Source organism: Bos mutus, chromosome 3, assembly GCF_027580195.1.
Source record: "Bos mutus isolate GX-2022 chromosome 3, NWIPB_WYAK_1.1, whole genome shotgun sequence".
NCBI lineage: Eukaryota > Metazoa > Chordata > Mammalia > Artiodactyla > Bovidae > Bos > Bos mutus.
Window position 1 is genome coordinate 105,870,977 of NC_091619.1, and position 16,837 is coordinate 105,887,813.

The 16,837-nt window shown below is 49.0% G+C and overlaps 3 protein-coding genes across 4 annotated transcripts in view; 2 read left to right on the forward strand and 1 right to left on the reverse strand.

The window, feature by feature from the left end:
* The window catches only part of MTF1 (metal regulatory transcription factor 1), a 39,586-nt gene extending 33,167 nt beyond the window's left edge, over window positions 1-6,419 (forward strand). The window contains exons 9-11 of one of the 2 annotated variants that reach the window (XM_005893242.2): window positions 314-909; window positions 4,480-4,543; window positions 5,746-6,419. In XM_005893242.2, coding sequence (XP_005893304.1) covers window positions 314-909; window positions 4,480-4,543; window positions 5,746-6,176 — 1,091 coding nt within the window. In that variant the 3' untranslated portion in view covers window positions 6,177-6,419. The remainder of the gene's footprint in view (window positions 1-313; window positions 910-4,479; window positions 4,544-5,745) is intronic. The other variant, XM_070368395.1, reaches the window with a different exon arrangement.
* Window positions 6,420-11,534: 5,115 nt separating this feature from the next.
* On the reverse strand, window positions 11,535-12,668 carry C3H1orf122 (chromosome 3 C1orf122 homolog). The gene is made up of 3 exons (XM_070368397.1): window positions 12,567-12,668; window positions 12,275-12,476; window positions 11,535-12,011 (listed from the first exon to the last, which is right to left on the reverse strand). Exons 1-3 carry the CDS (start codon window positions 12,599-12,601, stop codon window positions 11,916-11,918), a joined length of 333 nt encoding a protein of 110 aa, XP_070224498.1. The 5' UTR covers window positions 12,602-12,668; the 3' UTR covers window positions 11,535-11,915.
* A 128-nt stretch (window positions 12,669-12,796) lies between these two features.
* Window positions 12,797-16,725, forward strand: YRDC (yrdC N6-threonylcarbamoyltransferase domain containing). The gene is made up of 5 exons (XM_005893244.3): window positions 12,797-13,216; window positions 14,068-14,182; window positions 14,294-14,413; window positions 15,373-15,515; window positions 15,846-16,725. Exons 1-5 carry the CDS (start codon window positions 12,834-12,836, stop codon window positions 15,913-15,915), a joined length of 831 nt encoding a protein of 276 aa, XP_005893306.3. The 5' UTR covers window positions 12,797-12,833; the 3' UTR covers window positions 15,916-16,725.
* The last annotated feature ends 112 nt before the right edge of the window (window positions 16,726-16,837 follow it).

Here is a 16,837-nt window from a genome sequence, read left to right on the forward strand (position 1 = left end):
GAAAGTGTGTTCAGTGGTCATATGCCAAGAAAAGAAGGTCTAATCTCTTTTCCACAAAAGCCACAGGACACATATTTTTTATGGTTAGGTCCATACTAGGTCTATATGTTTAGAAAGTGAGGTTGAAGGTAAAGCCTGGTACTTTGACCAGAGGGGTCATTAGATGAAAAGCAGAGAGCCAGCCTGTCGGCAGTGAAGGAATCAGCTCTAACAGACTTCAGCTGTCTTTGGTGTGGCCCGTAGAGACTGTGTTTTTGTGGCTTATATAAGGGTTGGAATGTGTATCTATATTTCTATTTCTTTTTCTTGCCAGCTGCCTTGATTGAAAGTTTTAATGGTGATGCGGAGTCAGTCAGTGATGTTCCGCCATCCACAAGACATTCAGCATCTTTATCTCTTCCACTTATACTGCAGCCTGGCATCTCCGAGCCACCCCAGCCTCTACTACCAGCCTCAGCACCATCTGCTCCTCTGCCTGCTCCCTCCCTAGGAACTGGTTCCCAGCAAGCTGCATTTGGCAACCCCCCTGCTCTCTTACAACCTCCAGAAGTGCCTGTTGCCCACAGCACGCAGTTTGCTGCTAATCATCAAGAGTTTCTTCCGCACCTCCAGGCACCGCAGCCCATCGTACCAGGACTCTCTGTTGTTGCTGGGGCCTTGGCGTCAGCAGCGGCAGTGGCATCAGCCATGGCAGCACCACCCCAACCACAAAGTACTACTGAGCCCCTGCCAGCCATGGTCCAGACTCTGCCCCTGGATGCCAACTCTGTCCTAACCAGTAATCCCACTATAACCATCACCCCGACTCCCAGCGCGGCTATCCTGCAGCCCAGCCTGGTCATGGGAGAGCAGAACTTACAGTGGCTACTGAATGGTGCCACCAGCACACCGCAGGCTCAAGAGCAAATTGTAAGTATGAGGTGGAAAGGGACCCAGTGGGCGAAGTGTATGGGTGGGTGACGTGTTCAGAGGCCTTTACGTCAAAAAAGGAAAACGGCTGTCATTTCTACCCCGAAAGACATCATTCTACCAGCCCCATGATCAAGCAGCGTAAATCCCGGGATGTTGTGGTCAATACCTATAATAGAGGGCCAGAGAAACAATTTTCAGATTTACCTAGGTATTTCAGCTGTGGTCTGATTCTGTCAGCTCTGACAGGAGAGCCCGAGAACGTTCTCCAAGGCAGAGTCCAGCCTAGGCTGAGGGACTGATGGGACCTCATCAGATGGAAACAGACCACAGTGGCCAAGTCAGAAGTAATCCGTGCTCCCAGAATCCATCGTAGAGCCATTTTCTACCCAAGTGTGTGGTCTCAATGGCTAAGGACGTGATGTGGTTGTTCAGCTGAGTATATTTTGAGGGCCTGCTGTATACCAGATACCACACAGGGTACTCTTGGAAATCTGGAAAAATGAAAAAAAAACATGATTTCTTTTTGATAAAAACTTATATTCTAGTTAAAGAGGCTAAAATGCCTAAAAGAAAGTTAATGCTACCAGTAGATAAAGTGTCAAATAATAAAAATAATGGTAATAAAAAATAACAATGGCTGTGACCTTTGGAGCCCTTACTGTATGTCTGGGCTTCCTGTGCTAACTAAGCACCTATTGAAATTGAGGATCTAACGTGCCAATCATTACCTTAGGGACCTTATTTTTAGATTATATATATTTTTTAGGTTTTATCAAACAAATAGTAAGAACTTCCATACACTTCCTGCTCCCTGCCCACCCCCAGCCTAGTTTCCCTCATTTTTAACAGCTTGTATCAATGTGGTACTGTTATTGTAAGTAAATTAATATTGATAAATGATTATTAACATCTGTATATGTTTGTATCTCTACAAACATATAGATGTCACCCCGCCATGTTAAGTATTTTAATCACAGCAATCCTAGGAAGTAGATATGATTTTATCAATGGAGAGCTGAGACCCAGAGAAGTTAAGTGACTAGTCCAAGGTCACACAGCTTATAAATGGCAAAGCCTAGGCAGACCAGTCCCAGAATCCATGCTCCTGATTGCTGCCTTGTGCTGCCAGATGAGGGGTTCAGAGACTAAGGGCTTGCTGGGTGGCCATACGCGCCAGGTGAGCCTTCTTGAGGTGTGAGCAGGAATTAAGTGGAGGAAAGGCTGCACTGAGCAGGAGTAGGTCTGGGTGGATGTATGATGCTGCCAAACAAACCGGAAAGGCAGGTTGGAGCTAAATGGCAAGAGCACTCAAGTTCCATAAATGGGATGGGCGCCACCACCTCTGGAGGCACCCTGGTTCCAGTTTCAGATGGCCAGAGTCCTTAGAACGGCCTCTTCAGCATTGTGATCCAACCTGCCTCCAGGTGGTTGGGTTTTTTGGTTGTTACTATTGTTTTCATTATTTAAAATTATTTTCAGGGACTTCTCAGGCAGTCCAGTGGTGAAGGCTCCGCACTTTCACTGCAGAGGGCAGCCCCTGGTTGGGGAACTAAGATCCCGCATGCTACACGACACGGCCAAAAAAAAATTTTTTTTCCCATTATTTGTACTGTTCTTTATTTGCAGATGGCTGTATACAGAAAATGATCCTACTATCTCATTTATGATCATGGCATTTTTTTTTCTATTTTCTTCCAGTTTTATTGAGATACAATTGATAGATAGCAGAGTAAAAGTTGGAGGCGTACAGCATAATAATCTGACACACGTTTAGTGAGCATCCATTATCACATGATAGATACAAAGTTAAAGATACAGGAAAAAATGTCTGAGTGTGAGAACTTCAGGGTTCACTGCTTAAGGAGCTTTCGTATATCACATACAGCAGTGTTAATCGTGTCCATCACATTGTGCCTTGTGCCCCTCGTACGTGATCTCTTAACTGGAGGTCTGGCTCTTCACTGCTTTCATCCAACTCCCCATCTCCTCACCCGGCCCCTGCCTCCTGTAAGCACAAAACTGATCTTTCAGTGAGTCTGTTTGTTTTGAAGTACAATGGACCTGCCTCTGTTCCTGTTAGACAACGCAGTGATATTTCTGTACATTTCAAAGTGATCACCGTGATAAGTCTAGTCACCATATGTGACACCACCACACATGTCACCATCCAAAGGTTTACATACTTACTGCCTATATTCCCCACACTGTACCTTTCATACCCATGACGTGTGTGTTTTGCAACTGGCCTTTTGCAGTTTTTACTCCCCCTCGCCTGTTTCTCTCCTCCCCTCTGGCAACCACGTGCATCCATGGTTTCTTTATCTCCTTTTTCTGGATCTGTGCTGCCCTGGGGAATTGCATGGAACAGCTTATTATTTTTCCACCCAGTTCATTTTCATGTGGGCTTCCCTGGTGGTTCAGACAGTAAAGAATCCGCCTGCAATGTGGGAGACCTGGATTTGATCCCTAGGTTGGGAAGATCCCCTGCAGGAAGGCATGGCAACCCACTCCAGTATTCTTGCCTGGAGAATCCCCATGGACAGAGGCTACAGTCCATAGGGTCTCAAAGAGTGGGACATGACTGAAGTGACTAAGCACATGTTCACTTTCATGTATTTGTATGTGAGTCTCATTCCTCCATAATTGTTTCAGAATGTCTTCCCCTATAACTTGCGTTCATATTCCTCCTAGACTCATCCTAGAGGCACTTTTTATTTTCCTTAAAAGGATGAAAGATAAAGCCCTTTTTAATATGACTTGGAGAAAGCAAAAACCCTATAGCCAGTTGAATAGGAAGTGTACTAAAGTGAGGGGTGGTTTCTGGGCACAACTTGATGGTCCTACTTAGTAATCATATGTACAGCTAGTATTTGCTGAATCCCCATGGTATGCCCCAGGCTTCATATGCATCATCTCATTTCATCCTTTTGGGGCCTTTGGGAGAGTCTTTGGGTTGTCATCCCAGTTTTTACAGGTGAGGAAACCAAGACTAAGAGGTTAAATTACTTTCCTGACATCAAAAACTAATAAGGGACCAAGCTTGAACTTGAATCCTGGTGAGGCTAAGTCCAGGGCTCACCCTTGAGCACCATCCTGTGCAGCTTACACCATACTGCCTAGGGCCTTCATAGGTCTTCTGCCTATGAGAGGAAGTCTTGGCCTGTCCTTAGCATGCAGCTTAGTCCTCAAGGGGTAAAAAGAACTTCGGGAGTCAGCAGGGAGTAGAGAACTTAGAGGGGAAACTAGCCCTCAGGCTCCCCCTGAGAAGACCGTCCACTTGAGAAAAGCAACCTTGGAGGAGCCTTTGTACACATAGAACCTACTGGATTAAGCAGCTGGGAGACAGCCAAGGAGTAGGGGACAAAGACGGCTACATTGTTAGCACTGAATGTCCAGCAGTGTGGTGACCTCATGTCAGAGCACAAACAAAACATCGCTCAGTGCAAAAATCCTGAACACTGAGGGTTTTCTGTCCTCATGGATGACTGTTACAAGTGGGGAGGTGTCATGTCCTTGGGGATCTATCATATTTGAGTAGCCATAAATGTGATTTTTTTTTCCCCCCAGCAGCAAGCATCTAAAGTTGAGAAGGTGTTTTTTACCACTGCAGTACCAGTGGCCAGTAGCACAGGTACGTAATTCTGTGTTAGCTGTAAATGGAAGTCAACTCTCTGGGCCCCCTGAGGCACAGTTAGTTAATCTTGCTTTGCCCTGGATTTTAATTTCTTTTAAATTACATTTTAATTTCTTTTAAATTACATTTATTATGTATTATCTTTCTGTTAGAGTATTTCATATTCTTAAAGCTATTGAAAGTTACTGCACTTATAGCATAAATACCACATTTAACATTCTTTAACTAGTAATTGTTCTTTCCCTTTTACATGTAGCCTTTAATATAGCCAGAACAAAGTCTGAATCACAGTTAATGCTAAAGAGAGAAGTTATTAATTCACTGGACTCTTTTCTAATTACAGTAATGAAGAAATAGCATCTGGGTCAGAAACTCCTATAAAGCTAAAGGGTCCTTTTCCTCAAACTCTTTCTTTTATACATTAGAAAACTTAGGCTCTGAAAGATGAAACGAGTCCCCCAAAGGCATCAGTGAGTTTGTGGCAACGCCAAAGCATTCGTTCTCAGACAGGCCTTGCCCCCAACCTGTTCTCTTGCCCCGTGGTCTCTAGCTCTTTTGAGACACACAAAGCCTGTCTAAGTTCAGAGTGTGCTTGTGCACAACAGACATAGGAAAAAGAGGAGGAATGTGTGCACAAATGTGTCAGAGACCATGGCTGCAAAGATGAGCAGAACGTCCTAAAGGAGGTCAGAGCCTCTGGGGCAGGCAGGGCTAAATGGTACTGTGCCCTCTGCACACGACAGTGCCCTCGGGCCAGCCCTGAGGTATAAGCCTGCTGCAAACACTGCCTGGAGGCATTGGGAGAGGAGGGGAATGAACTCAGAGATGAGTTAAGTTCTCCAGAAGAATTGAGGCAGAAGGACGAGCTGTTGAGCCCAGAGCTTTGAAGAACGTGCAGAGAGGCGTCCACTGTGGCTGGCATGGTGGGTGCCTGGGAGAGCGGCCAGAGATGAAGCTAGGAGAATAGGGTGCATTTAGATGTGTGGCTTTTCTGTCTTGGAGGGGATGGGGAGTGTCAGAGGCTTTTTGAGGAAGAACGCGGTCCAATTTAAAGCAGAACAAAACCTGGAGCGTGGCATCCAACCCTTCCCATCGTTCTGCCTCCGCGGTGCTCAGCTAGTCTCACACCCTCCTGTCCTCTTGCCCTTGCCCTTGCCCTGCGGCTACTTGAAGAGCAGTCTCTCTCGCCTCTCTCGCAGGGAGCGCTGTACAGCAGATTGGCCTCAGTGTTCCTGTGATCATCATCAAACAAGAGGAGGCCTGTCAGTGTCAGTGCGCGTGCCGGGACTCTGCCAAGGAGCGGGCGGCCAGCAGGAGGAAGGGCTGTCCTTCCCCGCCCCCTCCCACGCTGAGCGCCCAGCCTCCTGACGGGCCCAGCCTGAAGCTGCCACCACAGACTTTCTCCCCACCCCCGATCCCCCTGTCATCCTCTTCCACTGCCGCCTCCTCCTGTGAGCAAAGCAGACAGGCGGTGACTCCTTCAGACCCGCAGACAGAGCCACTCCGTGCCATAGATATGTCAGAGTTTCTGTCCCTCCAGAGCCTGGACACCACTTCCAATCTGATTCCCATTGAAGCACTACTGCAGGAAGAGGAAGAGATGGGCCTGACCAGCAGTTTCTCCAAGTGAAAGGCCCGCATGTGCTCCCCTCCTGGAACAGGCCGAGCAGGAAGCAGGAGGTGTGTGATGCGTAACATCGTGGGGGTCAGCAATTTGAAGGATGAAGAAATCTACTGTTTGTAATCCTCACCTTTCAGACGTATTTTCTTTATTCGAATCCCAGGAGCATCCATTTTTAATGAACTGATCTTTGGAAAAAACAAAACAAAAACACAAAAAAAGGCTAAGTTATAAATGAACTGTTTGGCTGCACTGTATGTCACTTTTGCTTATTGTCATGTGAACTTGGAAATTAAGGTTACTCGTATGCATAAAAATTCTAAATGAAAGGGTGTGGTTTCCATCAATCTGATGCTGCCCATCTCTTGCACTGGGGTCTTTGTAGTTGGGCAGTGGAGTTCAGTGTGTTGGATGTTGCGATGCCCTGTGAGTCTTTTGAGGCTGAAGCTTGCTTGCAAGGCCAGACCCTCACTCCATCCAAGAGGCATGTGGCAAAGGCAGGTCAGACAGCCGTGAGCTGGACAGGGATCGGGCGAGGCGGTTTTGTGGTCTGTGCTTGGTGATGGTGGAGCTGAGGGTGACTATGGCTGATGTCACCCTGCAGCCAGCAGCATCACAAACGGGCATCCAAAATCCTGGGCCGAGGCTGTGGGGACTGTCTGCTTCCTCCGGAGCCCTAGCAAGTTGTTGACTGCTCTCTGTCTGTCCCTGACACCTGTGCGGAGCAGGCTCTATCAACGTGATCATACTGTTTGCTCTGGGTTCTCGCTTCTCTCTCTGCTGGTTGCCAGGGCTTGAAGATCACAGTAATGAATTTTTCTTGGGGATCATCCCTGTTTTGTCCTAGAGTGGACATGTGGTTTATGGCCAGTTGCTGGCTGGTGGTCTGCCTTCCTTGAATGGTATCTTCTTCCTCGGAGCAGAAGAGCTGCATTTTGCTGATCAGGAGAAGGTGCGGCTTGATGGGAGTGATGTTCGGTTGGCATGTCATCGGCAGTCCAGGTATCCTGGTCTTGGGTTCCAGCCAGGCTTTTGGTTGCCCCCCCCCCATCTCTGCCTCTCACCGCTCTGGATTTTGCATACAGCCTAGTACAGTGCAAAGAAGGATGTGACTTGCTCAGCTTAGTCATATGATTTCTAAACAGAAAAAAGAAAAAAAAAAAAACACAAAGCGATGATCTTCTACTCAGGGTAAAACAAAAAATTCCCCTTCCACCAAAAAGCCTGAAATGTTGCAATAAGTTATCTCATTTGGAATGTTTCATTAAGTTGTGTTATAGGGAAAAAAATTTTTTTATTTGTGTATAGAATTATATCCATCTCTCTGCCTTTGGCTCCGAGTCAGTCATTGCCTCTTAAAACATAAAATACAATCCACACTAAAATGGAAAGTTTCTCTTAACTGGCTATATTAATGTAGTCACGAGTGCTCCCCACACTCACTGAACTCAGAAACTAGGTATGGCCCAAGGTCTAACGAGGCCTCTGCCTCCCAAGGGCCTCGTCCCTGCCTTGAGCAAGCAGTAGGGTGCCACACACAGGGCTGCCCTATTGAGTCAGCGACGTTGGGCAGAAAGCAGCCGTGATTTCGCCTTCCTGTTTCACTCCCTAAGGTGACGAGATCTGCATTTGTCACTCTCCTGTTCCCTGCACCATTACTCAGGGCCAGCCAAGACAGTATCTAGAGTAATCATTTACCTGGGAGCCAGGGGCCCTGCTTTTAACAGGATGTTCAGGGACAGATTCGGATGAGAGGGCAGAGGTGGTAAATGTGACTGCCATGGAGAGAAGTGGGGTTTACTACAAGCAGCTAGTGGTTTCTCACTCCTGGGGTCTAGTCAGGAGAATCCGTTTCTTTTTTGACCCTTTGCATTCTCCTGTCCAAAAAACTGGTGGGTTCTGGGTGACCACTGACCTCAGCAGAAGTTGATAAGGCAGGAGGAACCTTCTGTTACCACAGTGGGTTCGTCTCCCTGGAAAACAGCTGCTGAGTATGGGTTGTCCTTGGCTGTCGCTCAGCCTTGAGCTTGTGGGAAGCTTTGCGGTAGGTCCCTGGCTGTTTTCTCTACACCTTCTGAGAGACAGCAGCACAGTGGGGTCCCAAGACACCTCCCCATGCGCGCACCCTAGGCTCACCTGAGATGTGGCTCCTGGGAGCTGAGGTGGAAAACAGGAGCCCGGTGAAGGCCGTCGGAAGTGCCCATGGTTGAAATATTGCTTCCCCACTGCTGTGCTTGTGTTGGGTCTGCTTGGGTCAGTGACTTTTCTGCTCTCCTAAGGTTGAGGGTGGTGAAGAAGCAGAGTTTTAGGCTGACAGATTTTTCTAGTTGAAGTATCTGCCTTTTGAGGGCGACTGATTACAGGGGGGCTTTTGAAAACATCAGGGATATGCTTAAAATGCTAGTGAGTGGTTGTGAAGAGCAGGTTTACTCCACAGGGTAGACAGTCTCATTTCCTTCCTCTTCTCGCACTCTTCCCCACCCTACCTACCCGCTTCTATCAGCCTGGTCTCTAGTGCCAAGGGCCTTGGAGAAGAGAGGGCCACTGAAAATGGAGCCACAAAGAGCCTTCATGAAGAGTGGTTTTCAAACCCAGGAACGATTCTAGGGTGAAGCTAGGGAAGGTGTGCAGACTTCCAGCAGGTAAAATCACGCCTTTTTTCTTCCCACGGTAACCTTAATCAAACCCCCCATAGACTGAGACTTTCTGCTCCCACTGGCATCTCCAGTTAGACTGCCCCTTTATAGGGTGCTAGTCAGCCTGGGGAATTTGGGGATTTGTGGGCTTGGCAGGTGGCCGCAAACTTTGGCTGGCACCACCAAATTGCCTTAGTGAATTTGGCCCTTCCCAGGTAGGTGAGGGAGGCATTGAGGGAAAGTGGCCTTACCTTTCCTGGCAGTTTGGCCAACCTCTCGGGGGCATCAGTAGTTTGATGACAGGAACTGGTGTCACTCACTGAATCCCACCCCACCCCACCCCATCCCCCCTTTAGAAGGAGATCATGGTACAAAGCCCAGGAGGGGCCTTCAGGTGTGAAGACTGCTCTGGGTAGAAGAAAGGGACTTCTTTTCACCATCTCTGGAGAGTTAATAGACTGGAGAGTTTTACTTTCAGGGTCAAGGCAGCAGACTAATGGGGATAATGGGCGGGTGGGTTTTTCTGAGAGATTTTGTATAATGCTGAATGTGTCCAAAGGGACGGGTTTGCAGAACCTCATATTGGTATATTAAAGAAATAATTTTTAAAAAAAAGCACTTTAGGTTATTTTATCTTTAACTCAATTGCTGCAATTTCTTTTGTGTGTGTATATATATACATATATATACTTTCCACAAAGTTTTATTTTTTGCTCAGAAAAAAAGTTAAATTGAGGTGTGACAAGAAAAGCACTTACCTTGGTGCAATATGTGTAGCTTGACGGTCGTTGTCCCATGTGACCCTGGCCTGGCCGCGTTTTCCACTCTATCAGCCCTGTGCTATGAGGCTGTCCATAGGGAAACACTATTATGCATTCTCAGCAACTGCTCAATCTATGCAAGCCTTCCCTGTGTGCCCAAGGGCACCCCCTCAGGCTCTCTGAAGAACTGCTGCGGGTCCTGTTTCTTCTGCTGACTGTTGAGGCCCTTTTTCATCACTTTTGCTTGGCCGTTTGCCATCTTTCCCCCTTCACCGTTACACAGTGATGCCTGAAAGGAAGAAACCGGTTGTTCCTAGGTAGACACCTGGCACTTTCTAGACTTTTACATTTGTAATCAGGTCTATTGTCCTTAATCCTAAAGACTTCTCCAGAGTCACTGAAATCATTGATTGTGGAACTGCAACAATATTGCTAATGAGTTTACAGTATTTCTACACCACCAATCAGAAATATGTTTGGGGAAGGTGGTGGGGGTCACCACCCTAGCCATCCTGTCGGCTCTTTAAGCAAAAGCCTCCAGCCTTCATTGAATCCAGTAAACAAAGCTGTTAATAATCTGCTTTATGAACTTTCTTCCTTCCCTCTCACTCCTCTCCCCTCCCATTTTATCTTCAGTTTTCAGGCTACAACGAATAGAGAAGTTTTAAAACATATTTCAGCCAAAGCAGAAAGATTTCCATAGATCATATGCAAATAGTTCTGCTATGAGATAGATCAGAAATTGACCATTCCTAAATATTGGGGAGGGGAGAGGCAACAAAACTGAATTAAGCATATTTCTGATTGGTCGTCAGTTTAGCCTCTTTTCTCTTGCATGTGTTGGGAGGCAAGAGAAGGGGTCCCATGTTTCTTCTGAAACCTTTTGGGGAAGCTGATGATCACTGTTGGGCATTTCTGTTACTCCTGTTGAAGAGAGGGCTTCTCAGTCTGCACTGAAAAAATGCAAATTAAACTGGATCTTTATGTCATTGTGTACATAGTACAAGCTTTTTTTACTGGAAGCAAAGTTTAAAACCACACACTGCCCTTTTGGTGGTGTGCTTGCTGGGCCCCAAATTGGGTGATGTCATGTCACTTTCTCAGCTCAATGCAGTTTCTACTCTTTTTCTTACGGGGAAATTTTTCATAAAATCTTTTCTTCACCAAACCCAGGGGTGTTTTCTGCAATATCCTTGTTATCCTCATAGTGGTGCCAGGCCCAAGAGGCCCATCTTGCCCTTTTCCCCTGTGTCCTCAGGCCTCCCCAGGGCGCTGTGTGACTCAACAGTCTACATCCTTTGTTGTGTTTTGGAGAATATGGGGGTGGGAGGTCGGAATTCAAGGTGGCTGTTGTTTTTCCCTGTAAACTCCTAGTTCCTGTTTGGGGAAGGTGGCTGGAAACAGGGTTTTGCTGAATCTCTGGCTCAGATTTTCTGGCCAGGAGAGGCAGGACCCACAACAACCTTCTTTTTTTGACACACACTAGTCATTGGCCAGAGGTCTTGGTTGAAAGTTTTTTAAAATCCCAAATAGTTTTATTTGGATTATGTAAAAGCCTACCAAATTTATTTGTGAAACATGGGAACAACGGACTTCCACTGAGCGATATGAAAACGTTACAGGTTCAGTACTTCCAAAGGAAGAAACCTCTAAACCCAAAAAAGAATAAATATGAATTTGTATTTTTGAAGAATGTGAAATAATGGTGTTTGCTTAATTGCTCATTTTGTATAAACTTAATATTGTACTTTAAAATATCTGCTAAGAAGTGAAAATTTAACTTTTTGGAATTGAAAAAAGCAATATTAAATACTAATGAAATCCTAATTAAATGCTTATTTAAATCTGGTAGTATCTGTGGCATTTCTTCCCAACCCTACCCATGGCTGACAGTTTTCAACCACTTCCCCACTCCCCAGGCATCAGAGTTTTTAGAGGGGACAGAAAGGAAAGGTCGGTCACCAGGAGAGTCTGCAGGATTCCTTTTAATAAAGGCTCTGCTAAAAGTGTTTTGTGGGGCTAGGAGACCCCAAAGCATGAAATGGACATGTAACACCACCTGGATCCCCCAGAACAGGCCAGATAATTCTGGCGAGCACTGCTGGTCTGCCCAAATCTGGGTAATCAGACTGGGTATTCATTCGTCAGCTACATTTCAGAGCTCAGCACTGCCTTCAGCCAGGATGAAGTGGGAGTGAACCCAGCTGCTAGCAGAGCTGCCTCCCCAGGCTGACAGCCAAATACCAGCCATTGCCAGTGAAGACTGGCCCCTTTATTGAAAGGGAGTTGTTCAGAGTCCAGCCACCAGCCCCGGGGAGGGAGAGAAGATAGGGCGCCCGGCTCGGGGATGGTCAAGGCTCCGCAGCTCCATCGCTAGCATCCTTTGGAAAGCCACCTCTGGAGGAGACAGCTGGCTGGGAGGGCGCTCCAGGTTTGGCTGAGACATTCTGCTTGGAACAGGGGGGAAAAAAAGGAAAGAGAAAAGAAAAAGTGAGGTTGGGAGGAAAGGCCTTGGATTAGGCCCCGAAAGAGATGGCCGTTTGGCATATGGATAGCACTTAACTTTTTCAAAGCCTCTCGTCCAGATGAAAGGCAGTAGGGGGTTAAGCAGTGGGGACACTCGTCCACCCTCCAGGGGAAGCCAGGGCTTAGCAAGTGCGGCCAGTGGGCAGTCCCCACCTCCCAGGCCCAGCCCGGGGTGGGCACTGACCCCGCCACCAGCCGGCTCCGGGCGCCGGCGGCCCAGCTGCCGTAGCATCTCCTCGCAGGCGGCGATGGTGTCCAGGAGCTGCCTCTGCCGCTGCTCCACGGCGTCCAGCAGCTGCTGGGCGCGCTCATCCCGGGGCGGCTGCGGGGGTGGCCTCCCGCCGAGCCCCAGCCCCGCCTTCCCACGGTCCACGCCGGCAGCCTCCCTGCCCGGGAGAGAGCGAGACAGACGGTCAGGGCCGGCGCTTGCGCCGGGTCAGAACCCCTTCCCCCCGCCCCGACGGGCCCCCTCTCACCCCCGTGACCAGTCTGAGCCCGGGCCCCATTCCATCTCCGCCTGCGCGGCCCGACCACCGCCCCCCTTTCGGCCGCCCCCACCCCCCGGCCCCCAGCGCTGCGCTAGGACTCTGCAAAGCAGCGCCCCGCCCCGTCCCCACCGGTCTCCTTCAATCCTCTTGGGGGTCGCGGTCCCTTTAAGTTGCCCGGCGCGGAGGTGGGGCCGAGCCTCCTGGACCGGAAGATGACTGGACGCGTCACTTCCTCCCGGAAGCGGGCCTGGGCGGATGTCTCCGGCACGTCCGTGCAGGGGGCTGAGGGCCGTGGTGGCTGCCAGCATGGGGTTGAGCGAGGGACCGGCGGGCTCAGCCCGGAGCGGGCGCCTCCTTCGCTCACCAAGCCCGACGCCGGGGGCCCGGCTGTTGCGGCTCCCGGGGAGCGGGGCCGGGCGGGCCGCAAACCCGGAGCGCGGCGGCTGGACCGAGGCGCTCCGGGCCGCCGTGGCCGAGCTGCGCGCAGGCGCCGTGGTGGCCGTCCCCACCGATACGCTGTACGGCCTGGCCTGCTCGGCGAGCTGCTCGGAAGCACTGGGCGCCGTGTACCGTGTCAAGGGCCGCAGCGAGACCAAGCCGCTGGCCGTATGCCTGGGCCGCGTGGCCGACGTCTACAGGTGAGGCCGCCCCGACCCGGCCCCGCTGGGGGCGGCACCGCGGGAGGGGTTTCCGGTGACAGGCTTGGGAGACTGAGGCGCAGAGAGCGGGAGGGGCTTGTCCAGGCTCACCCAGGAATCCGGAACTGGAAATGTGTATGGAGCACTTAGCGCCTGCCAGGCCTTGAACGTGATCGAGGACTCGGCGCTGAAAGAGGCAGCTGCTGCTGCTGCTGCTGCTAAGTCGCTTCAGTCGTGTCCGACTCTGTGCGACCCCATAGACGGCAGCCCACCAGGCTCCCCCGTCCCTGGGATTCTCCAGGCAAGAACACTGGAGTGGGTTGCCATTTCCTTCTCCAATGCATGAAAGTGAAAAGTGAAAGTGAAGTCGCTCAGTCGTGTCCGACTCTTAGTGACCCCATGGACTGCAGCCTACCAGGTTCCTCCGTCCATGGGATTTTCCAGGCAAGAGTACTGGAGTGGGGTGCCATTGCCTTCTCCGGAAAGAGGCAGGCGGAGGCCCTATTGTCCTGGCGTTTTTTGTGATACTGGGGTGGGGGTACTCCTACGGCTTAAGAAAAAAGGGGGAGCACGGTAGCTTAAATTAACAGAGGGAGTACTTTGTAGAAAATAAAACTCGGAGCGCGGTAGCGGTGCAGCTGTTGTAGTCTCCCAGACTAGAGACCTGTGGGATCCAAGCCTGGGGTGCTCCTCTGGAGCCCTGCTTTCTGCTCAAGCTCTTGGGGGTGAAAGGGGAGACAGGCGGATCCCACTGTAGTTCCTCAGGTCACCTTTCCTAGATCTTCCTAGGTTCTGGAATAGGATCAGCAGTGCCTTTCATTTGGTTGGATTTGCGCCCCCTTGTTTCCCAGGTACTGCCACGTGAGAGTACCTGAGGGGCTCCTGAAGGACCTGTTGCCAGGACCAGTGACCCTGGTGATGGAACGCTCAGAGGAGCTCAACAAGGACCTGAATCCTTTCACTCCTGTGAGTCAGATTTTCTCTTGTGTCCTGCCATTGGCTTTCGCTAGGATCCATGCCAGGCCCATTCCCCACCCCTTCCAACCTTTTTATGACCCCTTTCTCCTTGCCTCATAGCTTGTAGGCATCCGGATTCCTGACCACGCCTTCATGCAGGACTTGGCCCAGATGTTTGGGGGGCCACTCGCTCTCACCAGTGCCAACCTCAGCTCCCAGTCCAGCTCTCTGAATGTTGAGGTGAGAGTAAACCCAGTCCTCCCTGCAGAAACATCAGCCAGGCCACAGTTTCCTCTGAACAGGGCATGGCGGGGCCGGGGGCGGATGATGATGGTTCACTGGAATTGCCTGGCAGGAAAGCCACCCTTTTGGGTTAATAGTAGGAAGTGTGCCCATTTGGCAGAGGTGGGAGAAATCCAGAATAACCTCAGAAAAGTTTTAAAGTTGGAGAATCAAGGGGGAGAATTGATTTTTTTTTCCAGTAGTGTCTTTTTAACAATAAGAGACATAATAAGTATGTTTTTTTCTCTCCCCCGCTCCCCGCCTCAGCAGAAGACTGAAAAGTTAAGTCACTTATCCCAGGAACTCCTTTTTCTGTTCTCTTAGCTCTGCTACAAGCTAGGTCATTTAACAATTCAGTCCACAGCTCTGAAGGGAAACTCCTTTCCACAGCCCAGGGATTGAGTGCCAATGGCATGCACTTGCTGAGTCCACCTGTTTTCTCTTTGCTACCCTGATCCAGAGTTCTGCTGAGATTCAGGATTAGAGTGGTAGGACTGGAGGGACCTTTAGTGACCATCCAGTCTAGCCCTTTTATAGCCCTGGATAAAATAACTTGCATACAGTCACACAGAGTTTGGTGGAAAGTCAAGGGTAGAGCCTACAGCTTTGGATTCCCACTGAGGTCTTCAGTCATTTTACTCCTCTCTCCCAAACTGAAGCAGTGTGTGGAATTTCCTCTTGCCATAGCAAGATTGTCTTTAAGCTCTCAATAGGTGTTCCTTGGGGTGCTAACGTGGGGGAGCTCCAAACCTCATAGGATGTGGTATCCTGGGTACAAATGCAGTGTCTTTGTTACAGCTGACCCTGAGTTTCCTTCCCCTGCTTAGAGGAAGATGCCTGCTGCTTTAGAGCTGTGTGGCCTCTGCATATATGCCTTGTGCGTGTGTGACATTGCAGATGCCTCTCCCTCTTCTCAGGAATTCCAGGACCTGTGGCCTCACTTGTCCCTGATCATTGATGGGGGACCAATTGGGGACGGCCAGAGCCCAGAGTGTCGACTAGGCTCAACTGTGGTTGACTTGTCTGTGCCTGGAAAGTTTGGCATCATTCGTCCTGGTTGGTGAGTCTCTTTTTTTTTCCTGTGGCACAGGGGTAGGATTTGAGCGGGGGTTGTGAAATGCAATTTACAAAAGTGCCTTGACCAGGAGGGAAAAAAAAAAGTTGCCCCTCCTATCTTGCCCTGAGTGGGGTGGGAAGTTTGGAGAGCTGGTGGGTGGAGTGGAACTAAGTTTGCTAGTGTTTTCTGGCTTTTTCAGGATTCAAAGGGTCCATCACGGGTTTGATGAACAGAGCATATTACAAAGAGTTTAGAGGTCCCTGATGTCCAGACTCTGGTGGGCTCGGGGCTTTAAGAAGTCACACCCTAACTTGTCCTCCATTTCCTCCCCAGTGCCCTTGAAAGTACTTCAGCCATCCTCCGGGAGTATGGGCTGCTCCCCTCACATGGATCCTGCTGGTGACACTCTGGAGGAGGGAAGGCCCAAGGGCTGGTGCTGGACACTATGTGTCCGACTGCTGGTGGTTGGCAAGGCCTCATTTGCAGAGGCTGCTAGGGCTACAGTGTTAGTAGTCTGACCTTTTAAGGCAGAGTTTCTTTCTGAACTGTATAGACCAGAACTCAGAAGCTGCTGGTTAAGCCTCACACCTGGTTTGGGAGTATCTATAATTTCCTATATTAGCTAAAAGGTGAATAGAAATTTTAAGTCCATTCCTAGTTTGGCCTGGTTCAGATAACAGGTTTCTTCTTCCTTTGATTTTTGAAAAATAACCAGTTTGCAATCTAATGAGAGCCTCTTCTCTGGGGGGTAGTGGCATTTAAGGTCCAAATCAGCTAGTGCATCAGTTGATGCTTCTTTAAGAGTCTCAGGAGACCAAAGGCACTTTGTGCTTCTGAAGCTGGAACCAGATTAGGATAAAACCTGTGGAGCCATAGGCCAAACACTGCTTCCTCTGGACCAGGGCTGGTTCTGTGCTGTAATTGCCTGGCAGAGTCATCATTTCGGTCTAATGATGGGAAGTAAGCTCGGTTGGGGAGGGGTGTCCAAATTATTAAAGAATGTTGGAAAATCTTTTTTTTAGCCACTTTTTTCTTATTTATTCATAATACAAATTATGATTTATACCTGTAATACCTTTATTTAAATCCAGTGTCCACTCTGCAGCATTTATATATATATATATATAAAGTATTAAACATAATTATTGTTGGGCATTTGAACTTTGTTTTTTCGTTAATAGAAAAGAATGCTATTAAACATCTTTGTAAATGTTTTATTTTTCTTCTTTTGAATTATTTCCTTGGTGTAGGATTACTGGGTCCAAGTATATGGACATTTTTATGGCTCTTGATACAGGTTAGCCTTCAAAAGAACTCAATCAAGT